A 26,936-nucleotide genomic window follows, 5' to 3' on the forward strand; every position below is an offset into this window, starting at 1 on the left:
CTAAAACCAGGGCAAGCTTTCTTTTCCCATAAAAATTATACTAGAATGGGTATATATACACACGTATACACACACACACACAAATAGATAGATGGATAGATAGATAGATAGATAGATAGATAGATAGATAGATATAGATATGATTTCTCATCTTCTGTTAAGAGTATCAATTACCAATCATCATTTGTATCTACACATGTAGACATATGCCCCTTCTGGTAAATCAAAAGAAATGAGATTCTGTCTTCAGCAGCATAAGTAGCTTCTTACTGAGAAAAGAATATGTAGGGGGCACCTGGGTGGCTCAGTCAGGTAAGCGTTCGACTTCAGCTCAGGTCATGATTTCATGGTTTGTGAGTTCGAGCCCCGCATCTGGCTCTGCACTGACAGTGCGGAGCCTTTGGGATTCTCTCTCTCCCTCTGTCTCTGCCCGTACCCCACTCACGTGCTCTCTCTCTCAAAATAAATAAATAAAATCTAAAAAAAATACATAGACGACATTTCACAGACATTAATTATTAAGGCTGTATATGATGATGTTCTTCACCACTTCAACAGTAAATTTCCCAATTATATTCATATACCATAATCAGCTGTCCCAGGAATACCCATTCCAGCAACTCAAATAAGCTCCCCAGAACCCAGTGAAAATGTGTCACAGTGCCGTTTCAGGAACTATACACATATTCACGGGCCAGACTCTTTTTTTAAAGGTACCATTTATTGAGTTCCTACCTCCTGCCAGGCATTACACTCTCCAAATGTTCACAACAAGCTCACAACAATCCTAGGAGATGGAAGGTACCCCCCTATTTTACAGATGAGGAAACTGATACTCAGAGTTATGAAATCTGTCCCAAGTCATAGCTGCTATGTAGCAAAGCATGGACTTGAGGCCAGTCTGGTTAACTCCCAAGCTGACAGGCACCAAGTCAGTACTGAGAGAAAAGGAAGGCCACCTAAAGGAAAGAATCATGGAAGTCCAGAAAATTGGAGCTATTCTTATTGGGAGCCAGGAAAATGGGCTCAGCCTGGGCTCACTCAAATCCTTCCTCAGCCCACACTGACAGTGCGACTACTGAGGAGGCTCCTAAGCCTTAGTTTTCTCATCTGTTGACTAGGGAAAATAGCACCTATGTTATAGAGTAATGTGAAGTTTGAACTAGAACATATGTAAAGCTCTTAGCACGTATTAAATGCCTAATAAATATAAGCTAATTGTATCATCACCATCATCATCATCATCAGTTTAGATGTGCCCCTTAAATGAGAATGTAAATACAAGTGCTTAGGACATATTAAGCTCTCAAATTACATTCATGTTCATCAGTATCATCATTATTATCACCCTCGCCACCACCACAATGGCTACTACTACAGTCTAGAACTAGCCCCTGATCCCCCCCATCATCTTTAAACCTTGCTTTCAAATCAGTAATGTCTTCAGCTTGCACCAGGCCTCTAGTCAGGAACCCACCGGGCATCTCAGGAACTCCTACCTCTGCCTGCCAGGGCCCTGAATGTTAGAGAACTCTTATGCTAATGAGGGGAGTCTGGGTGAAGGCAATGTACACACTAGTCAAAACTCACCTGATGGTACACTTAAACTGTGTGCATTTTAGTGTATGATACCTATTTGTAATGCTACAACTGCTACAACAGAAAAGGCAAAGTTTAGTGCTGGGTGACCTGCCACATGTCATTAGTGTCCCAGGCTGCAATGAATAACCCTGGATATCCCAGGCAACAACATTCTCACTGTGACCATGAGACTCAGACTCTTAAGGGAAGCATGGGAGACAAGAGGTATGCCTCACCAGAGCTAGTGTGGAAACTGAAGTCACTTGCAAAGGTCCAGGGAGGATAGCTCAAAATGCAGGTTCTTAAGAAAGCACCTTGTGATTCAGGAGATAAGGAGGTCTAACAAGCTGGGTCCTTGGTTCTGAACCCTGCCTTGAAAATCCAAGTTCACCATTAACCTTTAACTGTTTGCACCCATACCAGATCCCAGCTACCAATGTCCAACCAGCCTCTTCCTTTTTTTTAATTTTTTTAAAATTTCTTCATTTTTGAGAGACAGAGAGACGCAGAGTGTGAGTGGGGGAGGGGTAGAGAGGGAGAGGGAGACAGAATCCAAAGCAGGCTCCAGGCTCTGAGCTATCCACACAGAGCCCCATGCGGGGTTCCAACTCAGGAACTGCGAGATCATGACCTGAGCTCAAGTTGGAAGCCTAACTGAGCCACCCAGATGCCCCTAACCAGCCTCTTTTCTACAGCCACCAAGAAAACTTCTTTGTTGGATCACTTCCCTATTCATGCGTAAAGCTTGGCCCTGGGGGCTTCTTCTTGGTTCCATCCATGTGGCCTACCCAAAGGTAACCCAGTCAAAGGACCTTGAGTAAATCCTTTCATACCTCAGAGCTTCCAGCTGCTCTTCTGTAAAGCAGGAACATCACTACCTACCTTAGAGTTATTGGGGGGGGGGGGACTTGTGAAAACATGTGGCAGCAGGAGGAGTCACAGTTGGCCCTGTTCCCCTAATGATATATGAGAACACACACCAAACAAGTTGTGGCAGATGCTCACTGGGCCCAAGCCCTGAGCCACGGAATCATAAGCTCCACATTTCTTTCCAGTCTTCCCAAGAGCCCCACAAAATTCTCCCAGGAAACCCCCCACAACTTCCCTAAGAGGTCACAGTTTCCATTCTAAGACTTGTTCTGCCTTGCTGATTCAACTAGAGGGCGAGAGGAACAAAATCAAAGGTACCTAAAGGAAGACCACAAACAGCTAAAAATTTCAACCTGATTAATTACTAAGCACCATGATGCACAAACTTATCTTCCACCCTGGCTCTTCATCTGGGAGTCAAGAGTTACCTGGATTTCTGTGTTTCCAAATTATATTCAATACAACTATATATCATTTCAAAAGGGCTCAATATGCACAGCATACTCTATTCACAACATGATTTGCTAGTTAAATGAAATCTACATAATTTTCCCTCTACCATTCTGAGTTCTTGGCTGGAACTGTCTGTAATACAAAGAGAAGTGTAAATATTATCTTCAGCTAGACACCTGTGAGAAATAAGTCCACTGACCCAATCAAAGGAGGGATTTGGAGACTCGCAGCACAGGGAAGCAAGGGTTTAATTGACGTTCTTGCAAGACCGGGTGTCTGTTGGACAGGCACATTCTGGGCAGTTACAGCAGACACTTTACCTTCTAGCGTGCAAGTCCTTCCCCTGATTCCTCATTGGCTGAGCACCACAGAGGTTACAGCCTTACCCGGAAGTCGCCTGTGCCCATGTAAGGCAAAAAGTAGTCTAAATGGAACAAATGTGTATTCCTTGAGGTGATGCAGAGACTTCAGTTCTTTGGTGCATGCTCACTGCAAAGCCCACAAAAATTAAGGCCACGAAATGGAGAAGGGAAGAACGAGGAACCTGCTGTGCAGATATGTCTCTGAGGTAAAAAAGTTTACCCTGGTAATAGCTCTCTTCCTGGTATAGGCCCCCTTTGTATTACAAATTATAATAAAAGTAGACTTGCCTTACAAAATAATCCTTACGTCAAAGAAGCATATTTTTTGAGAGAGAGAGAGAGAGAGAGAGAGAGAGAGAGAGAGAGAGAGAGAAAACATATGTGGGGGAGGGACAGAGGGAGAGATAATCTTAAGCAGGCTCCACGCCCTCAAAGATGCGTATTTTGGGTGGCATATTCTGCTACCCTTCAACAGATAAGCACAGGGCTCACCACAGCAACTGGGTGCCTCCATGCTGCGATCCACCTTCCCAGCCTTTCTTGGCATGTGGTAGCCACACAATCATATCCCCTCTCCATCTATGCCCAACTCCCCACTCCCATGTGTGTTTCTGGTCATCACAGAATTGTTTACAGTCACAAGAATTTGGACTCCACCCATCCTGTCAAGGGTGAGATCTCTCTCTCTCTCTCTCTCTCTCTCTCTCACACACACACACACACACACACACAAAACACCAGAGCAGTGGGAACTGGCACGAGGAAAGGGAGCAAACATGGAAAGCAGAGCAAGTATAGAGGTTTTTACCATGGACAGAGCACACAAGGCCAGGCATCTGAACTTGGCCTCAGGGTCTTTTACATATGGGGAGGCTCTAACACATGGCACTTTGGTTTGAGTATCCAGAGGCTCACTTGATGCAGGGTTCCAAGAAAGAGGTAAGGCTCCAGTCTGTAGACAGAATGACCCTTGAATAGCCCTCCCATACCCCAGAAAGTATGGAGAAAGCAGCTGGGAACACTGCCTGGGAGCAAGAGCTCTGGAGCCAGGTGGGCCTGGTTCCAATTCCAGTGAGATCAAGGAGCATCAATGGAGAGGGAGGGAGATGGAGACAGAGAGGGAGGAGGGGAGGGGATAAAGGGAGGAGAGGTAGGGAGAGAGGAAGAAGGGGAGAGAGTGTGAATGAGTAAGTGTGTGTACTACTCAGAATTATCACTCAATAAATGTTAGGCATCAATATTTCTAAGCCTAAACCACCCAGGACTATCCTTCAGTGGTGGAGCAGAGGCAGGTTTGGGGGTTGCACACTTGGAGAAGTGGTTGTTTACAATGAGAGTCATGTTGTGTGAAAACGCAAGCTCCCAACTCACCATCCTGAGATAAGCCTCAGAAAGGCCTTAGACATCTGGAAAAAGGGCCAAACACAGGGGAAAAGGCTAATTCTTACTTGCTTTTATCAGCAACGAAGTACAAGAGATTTACAAATGTTTCTTTTAAACTGTGGACAGAATCCAACAGGTAATAGCTGGCAAAGAGACATCAACTGTGCATTCCATTATTAGTACAGTCATTTGATGTTCTCTTCAGGGTGGTGTGTATATTTGATGACCAGGAAAGTAAAAGATGTGTAAAGAATCCCAGAGGGTCACTGGAGGCCCTTCTGGCCAATCTTCAAACCACTCCTGGCTTAACTTCCCATAAGGCCCAGAGTCCCCAAGGTGGCAAGAGCTGTGCCCTTGAACATAAGTTACGCAGGCCGGAGAGCTCCTTGTCCTGAGCCCCTTATTTTACCTTTTTCCTGAGTGTTTCCACACATGACATGCTCACAGGCACTTAATGTTCCCTGCATCCTCACATTACGGAGTTGGCAGAAGCCTTCAGACACTCTCCCTATGGATAGTCCCTTGTTCCCAGGCTGCCTGCTTCCCCTCTGCTGTCTCATTGGGCACCAGATCTGAACTTTGACCATAACTGTACGACTCAACCATCCAAAGTGAACCGTTCCTGGTCCAACCCCCCCCACACCCAGTTTTAGCTCCAAGCAGTGCAACCCTATATCAGAGATGGCCCCAATTATACCAGCACTTTGAGGACCCCTGACAGGGATTTGGAAACCCAATCCAAGTCATCAGTATGGTTGTGAGGCATGCAGTTCCAAGAAGTTTCCTTAATGTTAAAACAAAATACAAAAGGTAAATAAAGAGGCTAAGGGAAAAAACACTCTTCACATTGCAATTTAGAGACATATTAACAATTTTCAAAGTCATAACCTCCTGTTCCTTTTTTCCCTAAAAAGCATGCCCAACAGGGTTGCTCCACCCCATCCCAACCTACAGGCCTGGGATCTGGCATCCTCAGCTCAGCCACAATATAATTCTTAAACAAGGGCAGTCTTGAAGGGCATTTTGAGGCCTTGAGGCAAAAAGAGCTTCCTGGCTCAGACAGATTATTCTTAAAACCACAGGAAAAGAGCAAAACGTGTGCTCTCACTCAGCATCATTCAAGAGCAATGTACTTTGTCTTTTTTTTTTTTGAGAGAGAGAGAGAGAGAGAGAGAGAGAGACAGACAGACAGACAGACAGAGAAAGAGATGGAGACAGGCAGAGAAAGAGGGAGAGAGAGAATCCCAAGCAGGCTCTGCACTGTCAGCACAGAGCCCAATGAAGGGCTCGATCCCATGAACTATGAGATCATGACCTGAGCAGAAAGAGTTGGAGGCTTGACTGACTGAGCCACCCAGGTGCCCCTGCTTTGTCTTTTTAAACAGTCTTGCAGATATCTCCAGCTTGTTGATTAAATTTACCCTGCCTGATCTCCCTCCAACCACCCCCAGCAAATACTTCTTTGGAAAAACAAAAGGCACATGAATCGTTTTATTTGAGGTTTATTCATTTTTTGAAAGAAAGAGACAGAGCACAAGTGGGGGAGAGGCAGAGAGAGAGAGAGAGACATAGAATGCAAGCAGACTCTAGGCTCTGAGCTGTTGGCACAGAGCCTGATGCAGGGCTCGAACCCATGAACTGTGAAATCATGACCTGAGCTGAAGTCAGATGCTCAACCAACTGAGCCACCCAGGCGCCCCATAAAGGCACATGAATCTTAAAGTTCTACTTATTGCTACCAGTAGTCAAAAGCTTATTGTGAAAATAGTAAGATAACAGATGTGACACTGACAAGAGAAAAAGTAAAATGTAAATCTTGATGTTTGTTTCTGGGCAAGATTTTTGTAGAGTAAAACAACAAGGCCTTTAGAAGGTATATGGACATATAAAGGCTTCTCTTTGGCTGTTCCACAGAAAAAGCCCCTGCCATTCAAAACAGCACATAAGAAACACCATTTTGTGCACTACAGTTATGTCTGAGCATGGGTGCCTTGCCAATGGTGGCTGTCACTGTTTCTTTCCTTGTTTTTCTCTGCAGTAAAATAAAAACTGATGATACAATGTATTTTCAAATCCTGCATGTTGCCTTTCACCTGCAAAAACCATCATCAAAGAACAACAATATACTACTGTTATTTAAGCATGCTAGTTCATCAGAACAACCCAGGTTTGGATTCACCACGTTATTTTAAATTAACCAAACTGTTACATTTAAAGGTCACCACACATAGTTCTATTACAGCTGACCCAAAACCAATACTTAAATGACCATTGCCTTTAAAAACAGCATGCTACACAAACCTTATACTCTAATACAGAGGTTCTCAACCAGAGGTAACTATGCCCCCAAGTGACACTTGGCAATGTCTAAACACACTTTAGGTTGTCACAACTGGGGTGGAGGGGATGCTACCAGCATCTAGTGGGTTGAGGTCAGGGATGCTAACTAATATCTTAGAGTGGACACAGGACTCCCCACTCCTCACTCACACACCCCAAATCTATCAGCCCTAAATGTCAGTAGTGCCAAGGTTGAAAAACCCTGCTCTAGTAAGCAGCAATGCATGTGACAATTAGAAATACCTCCCTTTATATACTGTATACACCTTGGTTCATGCCAGATAACAGTAAGAAAGAAAAAAGCTAGAAAATGATAAATACAGAATAAACAGCATTCACATTGGGGCAGCTTTGTTAAAAAGTAAATTTGTAGTAGTTTTTAAAATTCTTCTTTGGGGCACATGGGTGGCTCAGTGGGTTAAATGTCCGACTCTTTCTTTTGGCTGAGGTCATGATCTCACTGTTCACAAGTTTGAGTCTCACGTTGGGCTCTACGCTGACAGTGTAGGAGCCTGCTTAGGATTCTCTCTCTCCCTCTCTCCCTCTCTCTCTCTCTCTCTCTCTCTCTCTCTCTCTGCCCCTCCCCCACTTGCACACATGTATGCTCTCTCTCAAAATAAACTTAAAAAAATTCTTCAAAACTAGAAAATCAATACATTTCTTATTGGTGTTTCACAGCATCAATAGGCACAGTTAGTTCTCTTGCGCAGGACTGTGACTAAATGCATTAATAGGTGTTAGGGGCACCTGGGTGGCTCAGTCGGTTGAGCATCTGACTCTTGATTTCAGCTCAGGTAGTGAACCCATGGTTCGTGAGATCAAGCCCCACACTGGGCTCTATGCTGGCAGCACAGAGCCTGCTTGGGATTCTCTCTTTCCCTCTCTCTCTGTCCCTACCCCACTCGTGCTCATTATCTCAAAATAAATAGGTAAACTTTAAAAAATATTAAAAAAATAGTAGTATTAAAGGTTTTATAACAACTATTATGGAACAAACTGCCCCAAGGTCACTTACCTGGATGGCAGTGCAGTGAAACTATGGTACGAATCTGCAACAGAAGCAAAGATAATGCGCTGTCCTGGGGACGAGGAGTAAGAAGGCTTACTTGGCCAGGTCACTCCCTCAACACGGAAGGCAAACACACTCCTGCCTATATGTGGCCTTCACAGGCCCTATTAGGCAAAGGAACTCCCTCCTAAGAACATTAATAAAAATTGTACCCTTAATCATAATCTCTGCTGATGAAAACAATTCATATTGTGCCTTGTAACAATTATCCCGGGGGTACCAGGGAAGAGGTGAAGAGAGATGGATGGAAGTAGTTTTGATCCCTATAAAATTCAATAGCATTTGAAAAATTGGGTTTACTTGATTTGATCAGCACTAAAAGGAAGTTTTATGTTTTTGATCAGAGTTTTTTTTTTTTAAATAGCAGCTCTCTTTAGGCACTTTTTTTTAAACACAAAGAATCAGTAAAATGTAGGTTGCCTCCTGACTGCAGCCACTGTGTCCCTTTTTATAGTAACAGGAAGGACGTCTGTGTTTCCAAGGCAACCTGAGGTTTCACTCATCAATAAAGCACTGGGTTCTTTCATCAAATACAGTATCAATCATCTGAGGTTTCAAAATGGGGAGTTCTATGCTCAGGACAGAGCATGATGGTCACCAAATGCCAGAACAAAGATAAAGAACAGGTATCAGGCTAAAACACTATTTGAAGTTTTTTTCCAGGTGATCATTCAAGCTGGTAACAAGCCATTTGGTCCAGTTTGATCTAAGGACTTTATGCAGAGAGGTTCCACAAAGAATATAAAAACTAAAGGCATTTCAAATACATGGGGGCTCTGAGATATGGCTTGGTCCCCCTCATAGCCCTCTCCCCAGTGTCCTTCTACCCTGTGCCTCACACTGCTAAGGTCCACCCTCCACTCCATCCTGTCCTCCCAGCCCACCTAGGTGAGTACAGGACCTGGCCCAAAGAAACCCTGTCTTCCTATGTCAGCTAGTAATGAATAATCCAGATGAGAGTTTATGAAGATTTAAACTGGAATGGAATGGAAAGGAAAGGATAAATTATAGCACAGAGAGGTAGATGCCCACACAAATAGGCAACTAAATGGAGGTGGAAAGGAGAGAGCCAAACATAACAACCTGAGGTTGTGGGCCTAGGTAGCCTGGAGAAGAGAGGTTGACACCATTTACAGAAATGAGGAAAACTTAGGGGGAAGATGATGAGCAATGAGTTAAGTATGGTTGTTAAAGAATGTGGGGAGCTTAAAAAAATAGCTAAATGAGAGATTTTGCCAATAGCTAATTCAGATATTATAGTTTAGAGAATGATAACAATAATGATAATGATGATAACCAACACTGATCATGCCAGGCCCAGTCCTAAATGCCTGACATGTCTAAACTCATTTAATTTTCCAACAGATCTAGAAGTACGAATATTGCCCTCATTTTCCAGGTGGGAAAACTGAGAGGTTAAACACTTTCCTAAGGCCACACAATTGACAAAGAGGAGAAGCTAGACACAAACTCAGGCAGTCTGACTCTAGTACTACAGACAGGTGGGGGTGGGGGAGCAGTAGTTGCCTACAAGTGAAAGACAAGGCCTTGCCTTAAAGGCATTACAAAGAAAAATATATTTCATTCTGACAACAGAAATCTACAATATGTACTCAACTCTGGGCTTCTCAATCCTTTAAGGACTGAACTTTTACAACCTGACTTGGACAATAAAGCTTCACAAATCAAGCCCTCTATATTTTCAGAAATTGTATTATTTCAGACACATGTGACTGGTTACTGCTGAACAAAATATCTGAAATCATTTCATCTCTGTGCAAACTGTCAGGGTCTAATTCACAACCAAACAGCCAAACTAGGTTCAAAAATATGTAAACATATCAACTCTAGGGTTTAAGATGGTCAAGATTCTTTTAACTTATAAAAGATTCAGCAACTAAATTCTACATGTCTAAGTTCTTTTAAATATATGATACATTGTTATGTGACAGAAATATACTACAAATAACTTTCTGTGTAAACATAGTTCTGTGCGGTGGCCTGCATGGCTCGGTTGGTTGAGCATCTGACTGTTGATTTCGTCTCAGGTCACAATCCTATCGCAGGGTTGCGGGATTGAGCCCCCACTTTGGGCTCTGTGCTGAGTGTGGAGCCTGCTTAAGATTCTCTCTCAAATAAAAATAAATAAATTAAAAATTAAAAAAGTAGTTCTATGCTTGGAAGTCATGTCACAGGGCCCCTGGCCTAATAAGGAGCCACTTTTAGCTCCTTATTTAGAGGTCTGAGCATTGCTGCTACACAGCTGGTCCAACTCAAGTCTTTGCAAACTGTAGGTAGCTACCATTATTTTAAATAAATCGTGGAGGATTGATTGTAAAGAGGCAGAAGGGAAAGTTTTGAGGTGATGGAAGCATTCTAGAATTTGTGGGGTTAGCTGCACAGGTATATAAACTCAAACTATTCACTTAGAATGGGTAAACTTTACAGTATGTAAATTACACTTTGAGAAAGCTGTAATAGAAAGGAAGAAAGGGAGGAATATGGTAGGAGAGGAAAGAAAAAGGAATAGAAAAGCAAACACAAATATAGTAAGGGTAGCCACTGTTTTGTAAAAATTTGTTTCAGCAACATTGATATGCATATTGTAGCAAGTTTTTCTAATTGTGGAGTTGTTCCTGATCCAAAAAGCTGGAAAGCTTCTGTTTCAGGGGAATTACATCTAGGAGAGTGCTGTGCAACCTGGATGGGCATCTGTTGGGGATCTCATTACGAGTGCAAGTTCTATTCACTAGGTCTCGTGAGAGGTAAGAATCTGCATTTTAAAGAAACTTCTGGATGATGTGATGTTGCTGGTCTGTGGACCCCACTTTAAGCAGCAAGGATCTGGGGTACAAACTGAAGCTGAGCTGGCAGGAATACAGATAACTAAGACTGTCATTGTTGGAAGGATTCTTAGAAAACTTGAGTACAGTGTTTCCCAAACAGACATGATCATAAGAACATTCTAGAAGTACTTATTAAAATATAGATTCCCATAATCAAGATAGAATGGTGCTGGCATAAAAACAGACACACAGAACAACAGGACACAATGGAGACTCCCAAAATGTATCCACACACATATGAGCAACTGGATATTCAACAAAGGTGTCAAGGTAATGCAATGGGGAAAGAATTATCTTTTCAAAAACTGGTACTGAACAACGGGCTATCCATATGCCAAAAAAAAAAAAATGAACCTCAATCCATACTTTGCATCATATATAAAAATTAACTCAAAACAGACCTATAAAACTACTAGCAGAAAACATAGGAGAATATCTTCATGACCCTGGAGTAGGCAAGGAACACAAAAAACTCAAAAAGCCCAAGCTATAAAAGAAAAAATTGAAAAAAAAGAGAAAAAATTGATATATCACACCATCAAAATTTAAGTCTTCTGGTCTTCAGAAAGACATCATTAAGAAAATGAAAAGGCAAAATGAGACAAGGAGAAAATATTCACAATACTGATGTCTGACAAAGAACTTGAATCCAGAATATAATAGAAAGTTATAAAAGAAAAACACTTGAACCTAACATAACTATTGGAGCATGTGGGTGGCTCAGTCAGCTGAGTGGCCAACTTCAGCTCAGGTCATGATCTCGCGGTTCATGAGTTTAAGCCCCGTGTCGGGCTCTGTGCTGACAGCTCAGAGCCTGGAGCCTGCTTCAGTTTCTGTGTCTCCCACTCTCTGCCCCCACCCTCACTCATGCTTGCTCTCTCTCTCTCTCTCTCTCTCTCTCTCTCCCTGTCTCTCTCTCAAAAATAAATAAACATTTTAAAAAAACTATTGACCAACTTCACCTGTGATAAAGATATAAAATTCTGAAATATAAGCAAATAAAAAAATTCTTACAGCTAAATAAGCAGACAACTCAGTAAAAAAAATGGGCAAAATACATGAAGAGACACTTCACATGTCAAGAAACAACTGAAAAGATGCTCAGTATCTTTAATCATCAAAAAAATGCAAAGCAAAACCACAATGAGATACCATTATACAACCACCTGAAAGGCAAACAATTTTTAACATCCCACAAAAAAGTGACCATACCAAGTGCTGGCAAGGATGCAAAGCAACTAGATCTCTCTCCTACACTGCAGGTGAGAATGTAAACTAGTACAATCACTTGGGAAAAGAGTTTGGCAGTTCCTTTCCCAGTTAAAGCATACATTTATCATGACGCAGCAACCCCACTCCTAGGGATTTACCCCAGAGAAAGGCAAATGTATGTCTACAAAGCAGTTTTGCACGTGAATGTCCACAGTGTCTACTGACCAAAACTGGAAGAAAACCCCAACTGTCTGTCAGCAAGAGAATGGCTAAAGCAGCAATGCAGCAAAAACACTGTCGTATATTCTCAGTACTCCTTAGCAATAAAAGGAATGAATTACTTACATAAACACAACACATACGACTCTCAAACACAGGCCAAATGAAAGAAGCCAGAGAGAAAAGAGTACATTCTATACAATCCCATTTATAGGAAATATTAAAAATGGCAAATGTGATCTATTATAACAGAAAGCACATCAATAGTTGCCTGGGGCAGGGGCCGGGGAGTGTCTGCAAGGTGTGGGAACTGACTAGTCTGTATTTTGATTGTGGAAGTGATTCCTGGAGTGTATACTATATTTGTCAGATCACATCCATTGGTTCACTTAAAATGAGTGCCTTTTCTTGTATGTAAATTATATACAAAAGTATGTACGTACATAAATTATATATACACACAATAAAGTTAATTCAAAATGTACAGATACCCAAACTTCTCAGACCTGGTGAAATGGCATCTCCTTGCAGATAATCTGAATTTCCAACAAGCATACCAGATACTTCTTAGGATCAGATAAGTGAGGAAAATACTATTTTAGTCTACTTCACAGGAGCAGAAAAGGAGGGGCTCATTTCATCGTGAAATGAAGTAGCTTTATGAAGGTCCCAAATAAAGACCAAATGCACCTGCTTACAGGAATGAGTATGTATCATTATTTTACCTAGCAGCAAAATGTAAAGGGAACAGGGCAGCACAGGAGGTGAGATGAGAGCAATGTCCATGACATGCCTGATTGTCCAAGCAGCACTGAGCAGGCCATAATAAAAAGCAGTAAATAAATTCTTTCTATTTAAGGCAATGAGAGCCTAGTTCACATTAATAAATCATTTAAATACCATTCTTTATACATCTCACCCTGCTTCCCCATACATCTCAGCCTGCTTCTCAGATGTATCCATGGTTTCTGAGAGCTTGAACAGAACCATTTCCGTGGCACACTGAGGGCTCTTGTCTCTTCCCTGAAGAAGCCAAGGTCTCTCTTGCCTCTAGGCCTTTGCACAAGCTGAAGCCCCTGCTTGAACACCCTACCCCCAACCCTGATACACATACTCTGAGTACTCTTGGATGAACAGCTGCTTCCTCCAGTAAGCATTCCCTGCTCTACCCTGGTATCCCAGGAGAGAGCATTCTATCGGTCCCCACAGCCCCCATTGGTCCTCCTCACTGTAGTTGTGATACTCTAGCTCCACCATGTCTTTTTATCATGTCTACCACTGTTTTCTCTGCACCCACCTCAGAGCCCAGCCCAGAGTATGCCCTCAGCAAGAATTTGCTGTCTGAATACCTCAGATATTACTCTATCCACCTATCTGTGAGACTCTCAAGTCTGGTGTCTCCTCCATCAGCCTCTACTTACTGAATTCTTTTCCTCAGGGGAAGCAAATATCTACACCGGTCTTATTCAGGTCTAAAGGCAAAGGACTTCTAGAGCTCCATAGGGAGTGGAAGGATATGGGGACTAAGCTGGCCTCAGGCAAGTGTCCATAGAGACAGTGACACCCGAAAACCCAGGCAGGTTTGACTGGGGCCTCCTAGGAAAAGCATCATCAAACCAGTTGAGCCAACAGATCTGTGTCACAGCCACTGGGATAACTTGGCGGTCAGTGCTGACAAACCTGGTCCTCATCTGGTACAGAGAACTGACTGGTAAATTTCAGCTCTTTTCTTAGGGACCCTGATGGCATGAGTTTTAGGAAAGTATAATCGCTTCAACCAGTCCTTCTCAAACTTGATTTTGCATCAGAATCACCTAGAAGGGTTGTAAAAGCACAAGTGCCAGGCCCCACAGCACCAGATCCTGAGTCAGTAGAGCTGGGGTACAGTTCATGAATTTACATTTCTGATAGGCTCCCAGGTGACAATCATGATGCCAGTCTATGAATCACACTTTGAGAAGCCCAGGCTTAAATAACAAAGACATCTGGGATCTCATTCATCAAGAGGTATTCAGGAAGGGTCTTGGGGTTCCTTCAATAGTTGGAAGATGAAGGACTCAAGATCTGTTTGCTTTTCTACTCAGCTACCCTTCAATGAGTCTCCCCCTCATGACCAAGAGATGGCTGCCACAGCTCCAATATCACATTCTCACAGGAGAGCAGGTGAAGTGGGATGAAGAGACTAGGAGCCAAAACAGGAAGGAGGGAGCTCACTCCTCATGCTCATTTGTCTTTGATCCTAGAAAGACCTCTAGTAATCTTTCTCTGAAGTCTTTCTGGCAGGTGCTAGGTCAAATGGCTACAAGGGGTACCAGGAGAGTAGCAAAGGAGAATGAACCACTAAGAATCACTTAGGCTTGGGGCGCTTGAGTGGCTCAGTTGGTTGAGCATCCGACTCTTGATTTTGGCTCAGGTCATGATCTCATAGTTTGTGAGATAGAGCCCTGACTTGGGCTCTGTGCTGACATCATGGAGCCTGCTTGGGATTCTCTCTCTCTGCCCCCCTCTCTACCCTTCCCCTGCTTGCTCACATGCACAATCTCTCTCAAACTAAATAAAGAAAAATTAAAAATAAATTAAAAATAAATAATAATTAAAAGGAATGACTTTGGCTTTAAATGACTCATAGCCTGGCCCCACTGCTATCTACCCCAATACCTGAGCTCTATAAAAAGGAAAGGATGGCTGTGGGGTAAGCAGTCAATAGCCTGCCCCACCACTTATGCTCCTGTGTGGCTGCCTCACTGCCAGCCAGTAAGAGAGTGTCCCTAAACAATGCCATCACCAGCATGCTGCTAAAAACCAACCAGGCACCATGTGGTAGCTGTTTAACAAACCTAAACAGCTCTCACAGCCTTTCTCCTTGTAAAAGGAGGTTAGTTCTCTCTTTGCCAGGGGAGAACTAAATAAAAGAAGTCCGTCCACTTTTTATCTTTACCAGACTGAGCTCTGGAAAGCCAAGGACTGTGTTGACTCCATCATATATCATAGGTTAGCACATGTCAGGCACTCAATAAACATTTTCAGAGTGGACCAAGAGCTTCATTTAAGTACCTGTCCTTAGACTTTGTGAAAGCTGTTAATAGAAAGGCCTTCTGGATATTTTCACACCAAAGGAGATATTGCTTAAATAGAAGCTAGAAGGAAATGAGGACTAACACACATGACGAGTAGAAAAGGCTAGCTGTTGTGGAAACAGAATAAAGAGTATCATAGGGTTGTGATTCAGGAAGGCTTATGTTTAGACAGGCCATTCAACAGACACTGCCATGGAGGAGTGGGGGTAGAGGTCAGCAACCTCACCCACACTACATGTGGCAGGGGTGACAACCAGGCTCCAGCTCTTCTGCCGAACTTGACTGAATGGCAGTGGCTGCCTGGAGCCTGGTGTTGGAAGGACGATGAGGCCACTTGCAGGTGATGACTTGAGTTTAGCATGAGGCAGATGGGATAAAGGAGTGTCACCATATGTGTCACGCACTTTTGTGAGGGATGTTTAATTGACCAAAAGAAATTGACTGGCCTGGTCTCTGTGTTTATTTGAAGGTGCCACAGAGCAAACTCACCATTCTTTCCCAGGCCTAGAAAGACTATTCAATAGGTCTAACCCATGAAAGGCAGCATGGTGTTTGCTTCAGTTGTACTTTTTTCTATTTCTTAATACAATTTCAAGAAGTAATCCCACTTTACTGATGGGAAAGTGAGGTCCTATAAGATTTTTTCCCAAGACAGCATTGAGTTAAGGGACTGAGGCCGTATCTAAAGATGCCTCTGGTAGACACTCTAAAGCCCATCTCCTAGCCCTAACCTCCAGTGGGTCAAAAGGTTTTAGCCTGTACCAGACTGCAACTGACTCTGATAATCCAGAACCAGGTCAAAAGTGGTTCTCTCAGGCTAAAACAGATACAGGACTCTACCATCAGAATGCTTACCATTTTCTATTTTAAGAAATAAACAAAAACGCAAAGTTCCTCCCCAAACAGAAGTTTATTCTATTTCTTTCAACCAAAGTAGACTCTGGAACACAAGGAAAGGCAGGACAGATCTTGTTCTAAGAGTACACTGTGCTTCTCTCACATGGCTCAGAAAATTCCACAGAAAAGGCCTGCTGATACTCGTTCTGTCGGCAGCAATATGGAGATGTAACAGAATAAGAGATATGCCTGGGAATAAACGCTATTGATGTCTTTTTAACACCAAAAACAATTAGGAGATTCATTGAGTAGGATTGTGACTACCCTTTTTTGTCAAGGTTATTTGCTTTGACAAAGATGGTTTGTCTTGAGTACAGCTACCAGTGGCCAATAGTAAATGACAAAATGTTTTAATTTTCCCACAAGAAATTATAATATCTACCATTCCCAGGAAAAACCTAACCTTAGCCAAATATTTCCTGTGTGGATTTTGTTTTTAGGTTTACTTATTTATTTTTGAGAGAGAGAGAGAGAGAGAGAGAGAGAGAGAGAGAGAGAGAGAGAGAACAAGTGGGGGAAGGCCAGAGAAAAGTAGAATCCCAAGCAGGCTCCACACCATCAGCACAGAACCTGAAGCGGGGCTCAAATTTGCTAACTGTGAAATCATGACCTGAGCTGAGATCAAGAGTCAGATGCTTAACTGACTTTGCCACCCAGGCATCCCTCCTGTGTTGATGTTTTAACTGATACCGTTTTATGAAAATTATTTAATAAAATTTATAGTTCTCAAGAGACAAGTAAAACGTGGATGTCACCCAGCCTCTGCTTCCCCAGCATTAACTGCCAAGCTCTAGGCACAACTGTAACACCAACAGGGCTTGAATTCCATTCATGAGACTCTGGTTTATTTCTTATAGAACTTAACCTGGTGCCTTGTATATAGCAGGTACAGAATAAAATATGGCCCCTTAATATCAGCTAATATTTATTGACCTTTCACTCTTGGCTAGGCACTGTATTAAGTGCTTTGCAGATGTTATCTTATTGAAATCTCACAACAACCTCATGCAGTCAGATTTATTAATCTCCCCTTTCACAGAGGAGAGGAGTCTTCCAAAAACGGTGAAGTGCTCAAGGTCACCTAGGTAATAAAAGGAGCAGAACCAGGATTAAATCCCAGGGCAACTGACTACAAAAGCAAGAAAAACACATACTAAGTGAATAAAATTATTTATGCCCAAGTGCACCAATCTTTTGTCACTGCCAGTAACAGTGATTGGCATGGTAGAGACGGATATTTGCAGATTCTGAGGCTGCTCTATGATTAAGAACTACTAAATACTGTTTCTGTTAGAGAAGCAAGTTACTGAATTTACACTAGAAACTGCATTTGATTTCTGTTCTGGAACTTACACATGATCAGGGATCAATCCCAGGGCAGCTTCCAGTCCAGGGGCTCTCACTGACTTAGCTCTCGAGGTCCCAGCAGCCCAGCCAGTGAAAAGAAAGCCAGCTTCAGAGTACAGAATGCATTCCAGGGCTCAGCAGCAGCTATCCGTTCATCCTTGCTGTTTTTGGATTAATTCTTGCAGCTGTGCCCAATTCACTTTGAAAGCTGTTTAAGGAAGATTTATAGCTAACCTGCTAGTATCACAAGAGTTAAAAAATAAATAAATAAAACAGAAACAATAGGCAAATGACAAGAATGCACATGGAGGGAAAGTTGGGTGAGTGACTTATAGTACAATTTAGGGGAGGAAAAAAAATCAGTGTTGGGGTGCCTGGGTGGCTCAGTCAATTAAGCATCTAAATTGGCTAAGGTCATGATCTCGCAGTTCGTGAGTTGGAGTCCCACATTGCATGGGCCCCGCTTCTCTCTCTGCCCCTCGCTCACTTGCACCTTCTCTAAAAAAAATAAATAAAAAATCACTGTTAACAAGGATGTAAGACAGTTCGCCCCAAATCTGTAGAGACAGAGTAGATTAGTGACTGGGTTGCCTAAGGCTGGGTGTTGAGAAGAAAGGGTGAGTGACTGCTAAAGTATGAGGTTTCATTTTGGAGTGATGAAAATGTCCAAAAATTGATTGCAGTATTGGTTGTACATTGCACAACTCTATGAATATGCTAAAAAAACCCACTGAACTATATACACTTTGAATGGGTGAACTGTACAGTATAAAAAAAAGTAAAGAGTGCTAGCCAATTATCAGAAGACCACAATAAAACCATCCCCAAAGCATAAAATATTAAAACCACAACTACATGGCAAGAATGAGCAAAAATCAGAGCGCCCTGGTATGAATGAATGGCATACACAGCTGACCCTTGAACAACACAGGTTTGAACTATGCAGTTGCACTCATATGAGGATTTCTGTCAATAAATAGAGTACATTAAAGAGTAAATGTATTTTCTCTTGATGATTTTCTTAATAGCACTTTCTTTTCACCAGCTTACTTTATTGTAAGAATATAGTACGTTAATACATATAACACAAAATATGTCTTCATCAACTGTGTATGTTTATCAGTAAGGTTGCAGGTCAGCAGTAGGCTATTAGTAGTTAAATTTTGGGAGAGTCAAAGTTATATGCAGATTTTCAGTGGCACAGGGGGTTGGTGCCCCTAATCCCCGAGTTGCTCAAGGGTTTACTGTAATAACAAAAGTATATGAGTTGCAGTATTTGCTGCAAAGCAGAGAAATCTGAAATCTAAGAATCCATATTGAAGGTATCTATTGTAAACAATATGTTTGATGTTTGGAAACCAAATTGTTTTATAATTTGGAATCAGAACCAGAGAAGGAATAGAACCAGTTCCAAGACAGGGAAAGAAATCTGGCAAAGCAAACATAAGAAGCGTGATAAAAAAGAAAGAAGCCATGGCTTTCAGAGCATTCCTGAGGAGTCTGACCCATTTGTGAGGTTATTCAACATCCCGTTCCATAAAACAAGGCCTCACAAGTAGCTGAAAATATGTCAGGTAGCAGGGGAGCCTTTCTGAATTTCAGTCTAAAAGCCTCATAGTGAGCAAGAGTATTCTTGCTAAAGACTGCACAGCATTCCAAGGATTTGGTACAAATATCTTTTTTTTTACATTTATTTATTTTTGATAGACAGAGAGAGACAGCACAAGTGGGGTAGGGGCAGAGAGAGAAGGAGACACAGAATCCGAAGCAGGCTCCAGGATCCGAGCTGTCAGCACAGAGCCCGATGCGGGGCTTGAACTCACAAACTGCGAGATCATGACCTGAGCTGAAGTCGTATGCTCAACCGACTGAGCCACCCAGGCACCCCACAAATAACTTTTTTAAAAGTAATCTCTACCATCACTGTGGGACTTGAACTCATGACCATGAGGATCAAGAGTCGCATGCTCCACCAACTGAGCCAGCCAGATGACCTGCAAATAATAAACCTCTTTTTTTTGAGTCTCATATTAATCCTGAAAGCTCCCTTCCTTCCACCTAACCTGCCTTCAAGATTCTGTCTCTGTCCCCAACTCTGGTTCCAAAGAGACTATAAAAACCAGTGACAGGGGGCACTTGGGTGGCTCAGTCCGTTAAGCATCTGACTCTTGGTTTAGGCTCAGGTCATAATCTCAAAGTTCGTGAGATTGAGCCCAGCATTGGGCTCTGCACTGGCAGTGCCGAGCCTGCTTGGGTTTCTTTCTCCTTTCTCTCAATAAAAATTAACACATTTGGGGCACCTGGGTGGCTCAGTCGGTTAAGCGTCCGACTTCGGCTCAGGTCATGATCTCGCGGTTTGTGAGTTCGAGCCCCGCGTCGGGCTCTGTGCTGACAGCTCGGAGCCTGGAGCCTGTTTCAGATTCTGTGTCTCCCTCTCTCTCTGACCCTCCCCCGTTTGTGCTCTGTCTCTCGCTGTCTCAAAAATAACTAAACATTAAAAAAAATAAAAATTAACACATTTTAAAAAAATACAAAAAAAATCACTGACAACTGGGGATGATTGTACAATCTTGTGAATGCACTAAAAGCCACTCAACTGTACACTTTACAAGGGTGACATTTTTGTTATATGAATTATATCTCAATAATTTTTAGACTATTTCCAAAAATCAGAGCCAAACACAGAACTACCATATGACCCAGCAATTCCACTTCTGGGTATGCATCCCAAAGAACTCAAAGCAGGGACTCAAGCAGACACCCACATTCACAGCAGCACTGTTCACAAGTGCCAAAAAGTAGAAGCAACCCAAGTGTCCATCAACAGATGAATGGATAAATGTGGTCTATCCATACAATGGAATATTACTCAGCCTTAAAAAGAAATGAAATACTCATATATGCCACAACACAGATGAACCCTAAGGACATTTGCTAAGTGAAATAAGCCAGGCACAAAAGGATAAATACTGTATGATTCCACTTACATGAGGTACCAAGAACAGACAAATACACAGAGACAGAAAATTGTACATTGGTTACCAGGCATTAGGGGGAAGGCATAATGGGGAGTTACTGTTTAATGGGTATAGTTTTTGTTCGGGATGATGTAAAGTTCTGGAAAAAGATAGTGGTGATGGTCACACAATACTGTGAATGCACTTAATGCCACTGAATTGTACATTTTACTCTCAGGGTCATTTCAGCCCCATGTAGAGATTACTTAAAAAAAATAAACTTTAAAAAAATAAAATAGTTAAAATGGTAAAGCTTATGTTATGTAATATTTTACCACAATAAAAAAAAATCAGGGGTCTCTCACCTAAGAATCCATACTTGATAGCTGCTTCAGGGTAATATGGCAGCAGAAAAAACACTTCAGAAAGTGAATACCCTTTTTGTATTACAAATTTGAGGTCAAAATATTTTACGCGCATTAGTCAAGTTTCAGTTGATTTGGCAGTTACATGTAATGCTTATACATCCAACTTGGGTCATTTGGAAGAAGGATCAAAACCATAACAGCATGGATAAACATCTATGTTTTCCTTTCTCTATTAAGCAGCCCACAACTTTAAGATAACCCTCTAAACCAGTGCTGTCCCATGGAACTTTCTGCAATGAAAGGAATGTTCTGCATCTGTGCTGTCCAATACAATAGCCATTAGCCACATGGGGCTACTGAGTACCTAAAATGTGGCTAGTGCAATTGAGGAGCTAAATTTTAAATTTTATTCATTTTTAATTAATTTAAATAGCCACATGTGGCAATTGGCTATCATACTAGCCAGCACAAAGTCTAAAATCCTAAACTTACAGGGGCACCTGGGTGGCTCAGTCAGTTAAGCATCCAACTCTGGATTTTGACTCAGGTCATGATCTCATAGTTCTTGAGTTTAAGCCCCACATCAGGCTCTGTGCTGATGGTGTGGAGCCTGCTTGGGATTTTCTCTCTCCCTCTCTCTCTGCCCCTCCCCTGCTTGTGCTCTCTCTCAAAATACATACATACCTAAATACATACATATAAATTTTAAAAATCCTAAACTTGCAAACCTATAGTAGGCCACTCAACTCTCTTATCTTGCCAAAAGCCACATACAGGTTCCACAGTTCCAGAAAACTGAATGATCTCTTGAGCTCTGGGCCAATTTGTGAAGCAAAATATCTAGCAGTGGGTGTCAAAGAAGGGTAGAGGACAAAAAATAAGAATTTTCCTCTATTCTGTGTCTCATGTGGAAAAACACTACACAAACTGAAAAGGGTAAGTTCACCCAGTACAATGAGAAACTGGACGTAGGATGAATCTCTGACATATTTATAGGAAGAGGAAAAGAAATGCCACTGGCTGAACAGGCTCTTGAACAGGACACAACTGTATCCCTCAAGAATTTCAATATATAAATTGAGCTCTGAGTGGGAGAAAAAGAACCACCATTCCTATGCAGAAACTGGAGAGCATGGCCAAAGACAGGTCTCCAGTAACAATTTGCTGAGTACCTGGCAGGGTTGTCCTGCTAACCACAGGACACTTAAGGGACTGTGAAGACTTACATAGGCACAAAGACTGTCCCCAGGTCCTCTGCCAGAATTAACTGCTCATCTACGGCCTCATGGTCCACTTTTGTATTTCCATTTATGGTACTTTTCAGTGTTAGACCTGGGTTATATTAAGTTACAGAAAGCCTATCTCACTAGGTAATTAGTTCCTTGGAAGGCAAAGCCAGTATATAAATACATCAACATAAGTACAGTGATATAAATGTATGCCATATATATCTGCGTGTGTGTGTGTGTGTGTGTGTATGTGTGTGTGATTTAAATTTTAAGTAATGTCTACACCCAACATGGGGCTTGAACTTACAACCCCAAGATCAAAAGTTGCATGCTTGTACCAAATGAGCCAGCAAGGTGCCCCCAAAATACACTTTTTATATTCACAGACATAAGGTCTGGGGTCTTATATTTGAGGCGAAGATGATGATAACCATTATCACTTACCTCATGGAGCACTATCTATGCAACACTGTGCTAAGCACTTTCCATGCACTACCTCAATATAATCCTCCTGTCAATCCCATGAGGAATTTCTGTTATGATTGCCATCTTATAAGTAAAGAAAGTGAGGCTAAGAATAGACCAAGAAACCAGCCCACGTCCGCACAGCTAGTTAATGGCCAAACCAGGAACTGATCAGATTAAGGTCTTACACGGTAAATTCTTTTTAAATTTTTTTATTTTTTAAATTTTATTGTGGTAAGAACACTTAACATGAGATCTACATTCTCAATATACTTTTAAATGTACAATATAATATTGCTGACTCTGGGTACAATGTTGTACAGCAGATCTCTAGAATTTATTCATCTTGTTTAACTGCAACTTCATGTCCATTGATTAGTAACTCCCCATTTCCTGTGGCCCCCAGCTCCTGGGAAATACCAATCTACTCTTTGATTCTATGAATTTGTCTATCTTAGATATTTCATATATCTGGAATCATATAGTATTTGCCTTTCCAAGACTGGCTTATTTCATAATGTCATCAAAGGTCCACCCATGTTGTCACATATTGCAGAATTTTCTTCTTTTTTAAGGCTAGCTAATATTCCATTGTATGTATTTACCACATTTTCTTTATCCATTCATTTACCCATAGACATTTAGGTTGTTTCTACACAGTGAACAGTGTTAATATCCCTAAGATCCTGATTTTAATTCTTTTGGATAAATACCCAGAAATGGGATTGCTGGATCATATGGTATAGCTCTAATTTTACTTTTTTGAGGAATCTTCATACTGTTTTTCATAACAGCTGCACCATTTTGCATTCCCACTAACACTGCACAAGTGTTCCAATTTCTCCATTCTCACCAGCACTTGTCTTTTTTTTTTTTTTTTGACAATGGCCATCCTAACAGGTGTGAGGTGGTATCTCATCAGTAAATTCTTAACTGAATAAAGAGGTGAAAAGGCTAGTCTACGAGTAATTTGTACAAAGAGTTAGGGAAGGAAAACACCAATGTCACAGGAGTAAACACCAAACAAAAAGTCATGTCAAGAAGGTTAAGGAACTGGGCCCCACAGAAGGCCCCAGGTCTCTTTATGGAGACTGGAAAGTTTTGTCAAAATGATCCTGTGTGGTTGTTTTGCCTGTCCACAAAGGACACAGCAAGAGGGGAGGCATTTAGAGGAGAGATGCTTGTATGAACATAAAGGACTTCTTGACCTAGGAAGTAAAGAGTGCCCTGCCAGCCTCAGAGAATGTGGAGCAAAGATCCACTGTCTGTCCTAGAAAAAGTTAACATGCACCTGCTTACAGGGGGCAGCACCCCACATTCTCCCTCAAGATCCCCTCCAGACCTGGAGTTCACAAGGAGAATTCCAAAAAGTCACGAATACAGACATATGACTTCTCCACAACTTGAATACCAGGTAGAAAAGAGAGAACTCTTTTCTCTGGAAGTCACTGGAACTCTATAAACATAGCCACAGCCCTGTTGAGCCTATCCCAACCCTCCTGGTGTGTGTGTCGGCCACACCACCCAAGCCCCAGGCATGCCTCCATTCTGCCACAGCTGGCTTGTTTGCAGATCAGCCTGTGAATCACGTGTGTACTTACTCAAATCACTAAAGCTTAACATTGTCAGTATGTCTAAGTAGGGACCAATAACCCCAGCATAAGCCCAACATAGTAACTCGGACACTTGAGCTAGTATTTTTCTCAAAAGACCAACTCCTATATGATCTAAATAAATACTGACCATCCAGGTCTTGTCGAACAGAGAAGTTTTCTCTTCAGGGCCAAAGAAGTCCTCTGCCACATGGGATGGCAAGGTTTCTCTCACACATGCCACACCCCAGAGGGTCAAAGTAATGCCAAGCTGCAGGAATGCTGCCAACACCTCAGTGGCCTGGAAAGATAAGATTGAGGCCTTGAAACCTTATAGCCCTCATGAAACCAGGTGTTTTGCCCAGCAAAGTAGACTAGGGAACAAACTAGAACACAGAAAATGGTTACTCACATCAGGATGTTCCTAAAGAAAGCCACAATCCTGTCTGCCTTTTGTCTAATACTAATTCCTTCTTCCAGGTTTCTCTCTCTAGTGCCAAGACATTTGCGCCCACCACTCTGTGTCTGGGGGAATTAGAAATTCTTTTCTACTCTGGCTTCACCTTCCTCAGAAATTCCAGCCTCAAGTCTTCAAAGTGGGTTTAAGTCTACACACGCTACATTCCTTGCAATCAAGAAACCCTACTCACCTTCTAGTCCTTCCTTCTGCAAGCCAGAAGCTGCAGTGTGTTGCTATACTGGAGCAGAATCTAGGGAAAAGGAAAAAACTTCAGATGCTGTAAAAGGTCCAAGATCAGACTCTCCAGAAGCCTGCCTGCCAGAACTGCACTCTCCTCTCATTTACATATAAGGTGAAGTCATGTCCAACCAACGCCCTCAGGAGTTGAAGCCCACATCTCCTTCTAGAGCATTACTGACTTATAGATTAACTATCTTGGGAAAGACAACAGCATGCAGAAGCTAGAAACCAGGTTCTTTGCTCCAGTCCTATTTTTCATTTGGGAGAAACCCTACTTCAAACCAGAGATGGGATTATATGTGCAGGTTTTCATTTACATCTTTAGCTCTGCTCACTTCTGTTGAAAAATGCCCTCTGTCATTTATCATCCAAGGAGGATTTATTGAACCAGCTACTACCTGCCTCATGAAGGATGTGTGGTTTGGCCAAGACAGAAGCACGTAAACAAATATTTAAATATGGATAAGCTGCAAAAAAGCTGTATCAGAGCAAAGGAGGACACACTGCCTGGAGGTGGTAGCTGTGGATGTACCCCACATTCAAACCAGAATGGCTAAAATTAAAAAGACTGGCAATACCAAGTGCTGACAAAGATGTGGAGGATCATGCTTTACTGATGGGAATGTAAAATAGTACAGCCATGTACCATTCTACCATGTAGGCAGAATAATGCCCTCCCCCTCATCCCTGTTGAGGTGTCTACTTCTAATCCCTGGAATATGTGAAGATGTTGCCTTATTTAACAAATAGGCCTTTGCAGAGGTGATTAGGTTAAGGCTCTTGAGATGGAGAAATTAGCCAGGATTTTCCAGGTGGGCCCAGTGCAATCACAAGGGAGGCAGAAGAGTGAAGGTGAGAGAGAGGAAATGTGACAATGGAACCAGAAGTTGGAGAGAGATATTGGAAGATGCTACGCTGCTGGCCCCGATGACAGAGGAAGGAGTCACAAGCCAAAGAATGCAGACAGGGGGTGCCTGGGTGGCTCAGTCGGTTGGGCGTCTGACTTCAGCCCAGGTCACGATCTCACGGTCCATGAGTTCGAGCCCCGCGTCGCGCTCTGGGCTGATGGCTCGGAGCCTGGAGCCTGCTTCCGATTCTGTGTCTCCCTCTCTCTCTGACCCTCCCCCGTTCATGCTTTGTCTCTGTCTCAAAAGTAAAATAAACATTTAAAAAAAAAAAAAAAGAATGCAGACAGCTTCTAGAAGCTGGAGAAGGCAAGGAAATGGGTTCTTGCCCTGAAGCCTCCAGAAAGGTTCTACTGACACATATTTTAGGACTTCTGACTTCCAGAATTATAAGATAATAAGTTCATGTTTCTACAAGCCATTACATTTGTGATAAATTGTTATAACCACAATAGGAAACTACTTCCAACTGTTTGGAAAACAATTTGGCACTGTCTGCTAAAGCTGAACATATGCCTACCTTACGACCCAGCAATTCTACTCCTAGGTATATAAGCAATAGAAATGCATTTGTATGGGGGTGCCTGGGTGGCTCAGTCGGTTGAGCGTCTGACTTCAGCTCAGGTCATGGTCTTGCGGTTCGTGAGTTCAGGCCCCACGTCGGGCTCTATGCTAACAAAGAGCTCAGAGCCTGGATCCTCCTTCGGATTCTGTGTGTGTCTCTCTCTCCCCCTCCCCTGCTCATGCTCTGCCTCTCTCTGTCTCTCAAAAATAAATAAATGTTAAAAAAAAAAATTAAAAGAAATGCATTTGTATGGGCACCAAGAGATGGGTACCGGTAGGTTCACAGTAGTTTTAGTCAAAAGAATAAAAAGCTGGAAACAGCCCAATTGTCCATTAACAAGAGAAAGGACAAAACAAACTATAGTACAGTCACACTATGGAATACTACTCAGAAATAAAAAGAAATAAACTGCTGGTATCTACAACACGGGTGAATCTTATAGACATAACACTGAGTGAAAAAAAAAACAGACACAAAGAAGTATATACTTGATGAAAAG

At 42.2% G+C, this 26,936-nt stretch overlaps 1 protein-coding gene across 14 annotated transcripts in view; it reads right to left on the minus strand.

The window, feature by feature from the left end:
- Nucleotides 1-26,936, minus strand: part of MAP7D2 (MAP7 domain containing 2) — a 106,380-nt gene that overhangs the window by 67,530 nt on the left and 11,914 nt on the right. The window contains exons 2-3 of one of the 14 annotated variants that reach the window (XM_019823643.2): nucleotides 24,918-24,977; nucleotides 24,419-24,568 (exon numbers count right to left, since the gene is read on the minus strand). The exons of 11 other annotated variants lie outside the window; for them this stretch is intronic. Coding sequence is in view for 1 of the 3 variants with exons in the window: in XM_045050699.1 (XP_044906634.1) it covers nucleotides 17,663-17,666 (4 nt within the window). In the remaining 2 variants the exon portion in view is untranslated. Of the gene's footprint in view, nucleotides 1-17,662; nucleotides 17,682-24,418; nucleotides 24,569-24,917; nucleotides 24,978-26,936 lie in introns of those variants that run through there. 2 more of the 14 variants (XM_019823644.2, XM_045050699.1) reach the window with 2 other exon arrangements.

Source organism: Felis catus, chromosome X, assembly GCF_018350175.1.
Source record: "Felis catus isolate Fca126 chromosome X, F.catus_Fca126_mat1.0, whole genome shotgun sequence".
Lineage (NCBI taxonomy): Eukaryota > Metazoa > Chordata > Mammalia > Carnivora > Felidae > Felis > Felis catus.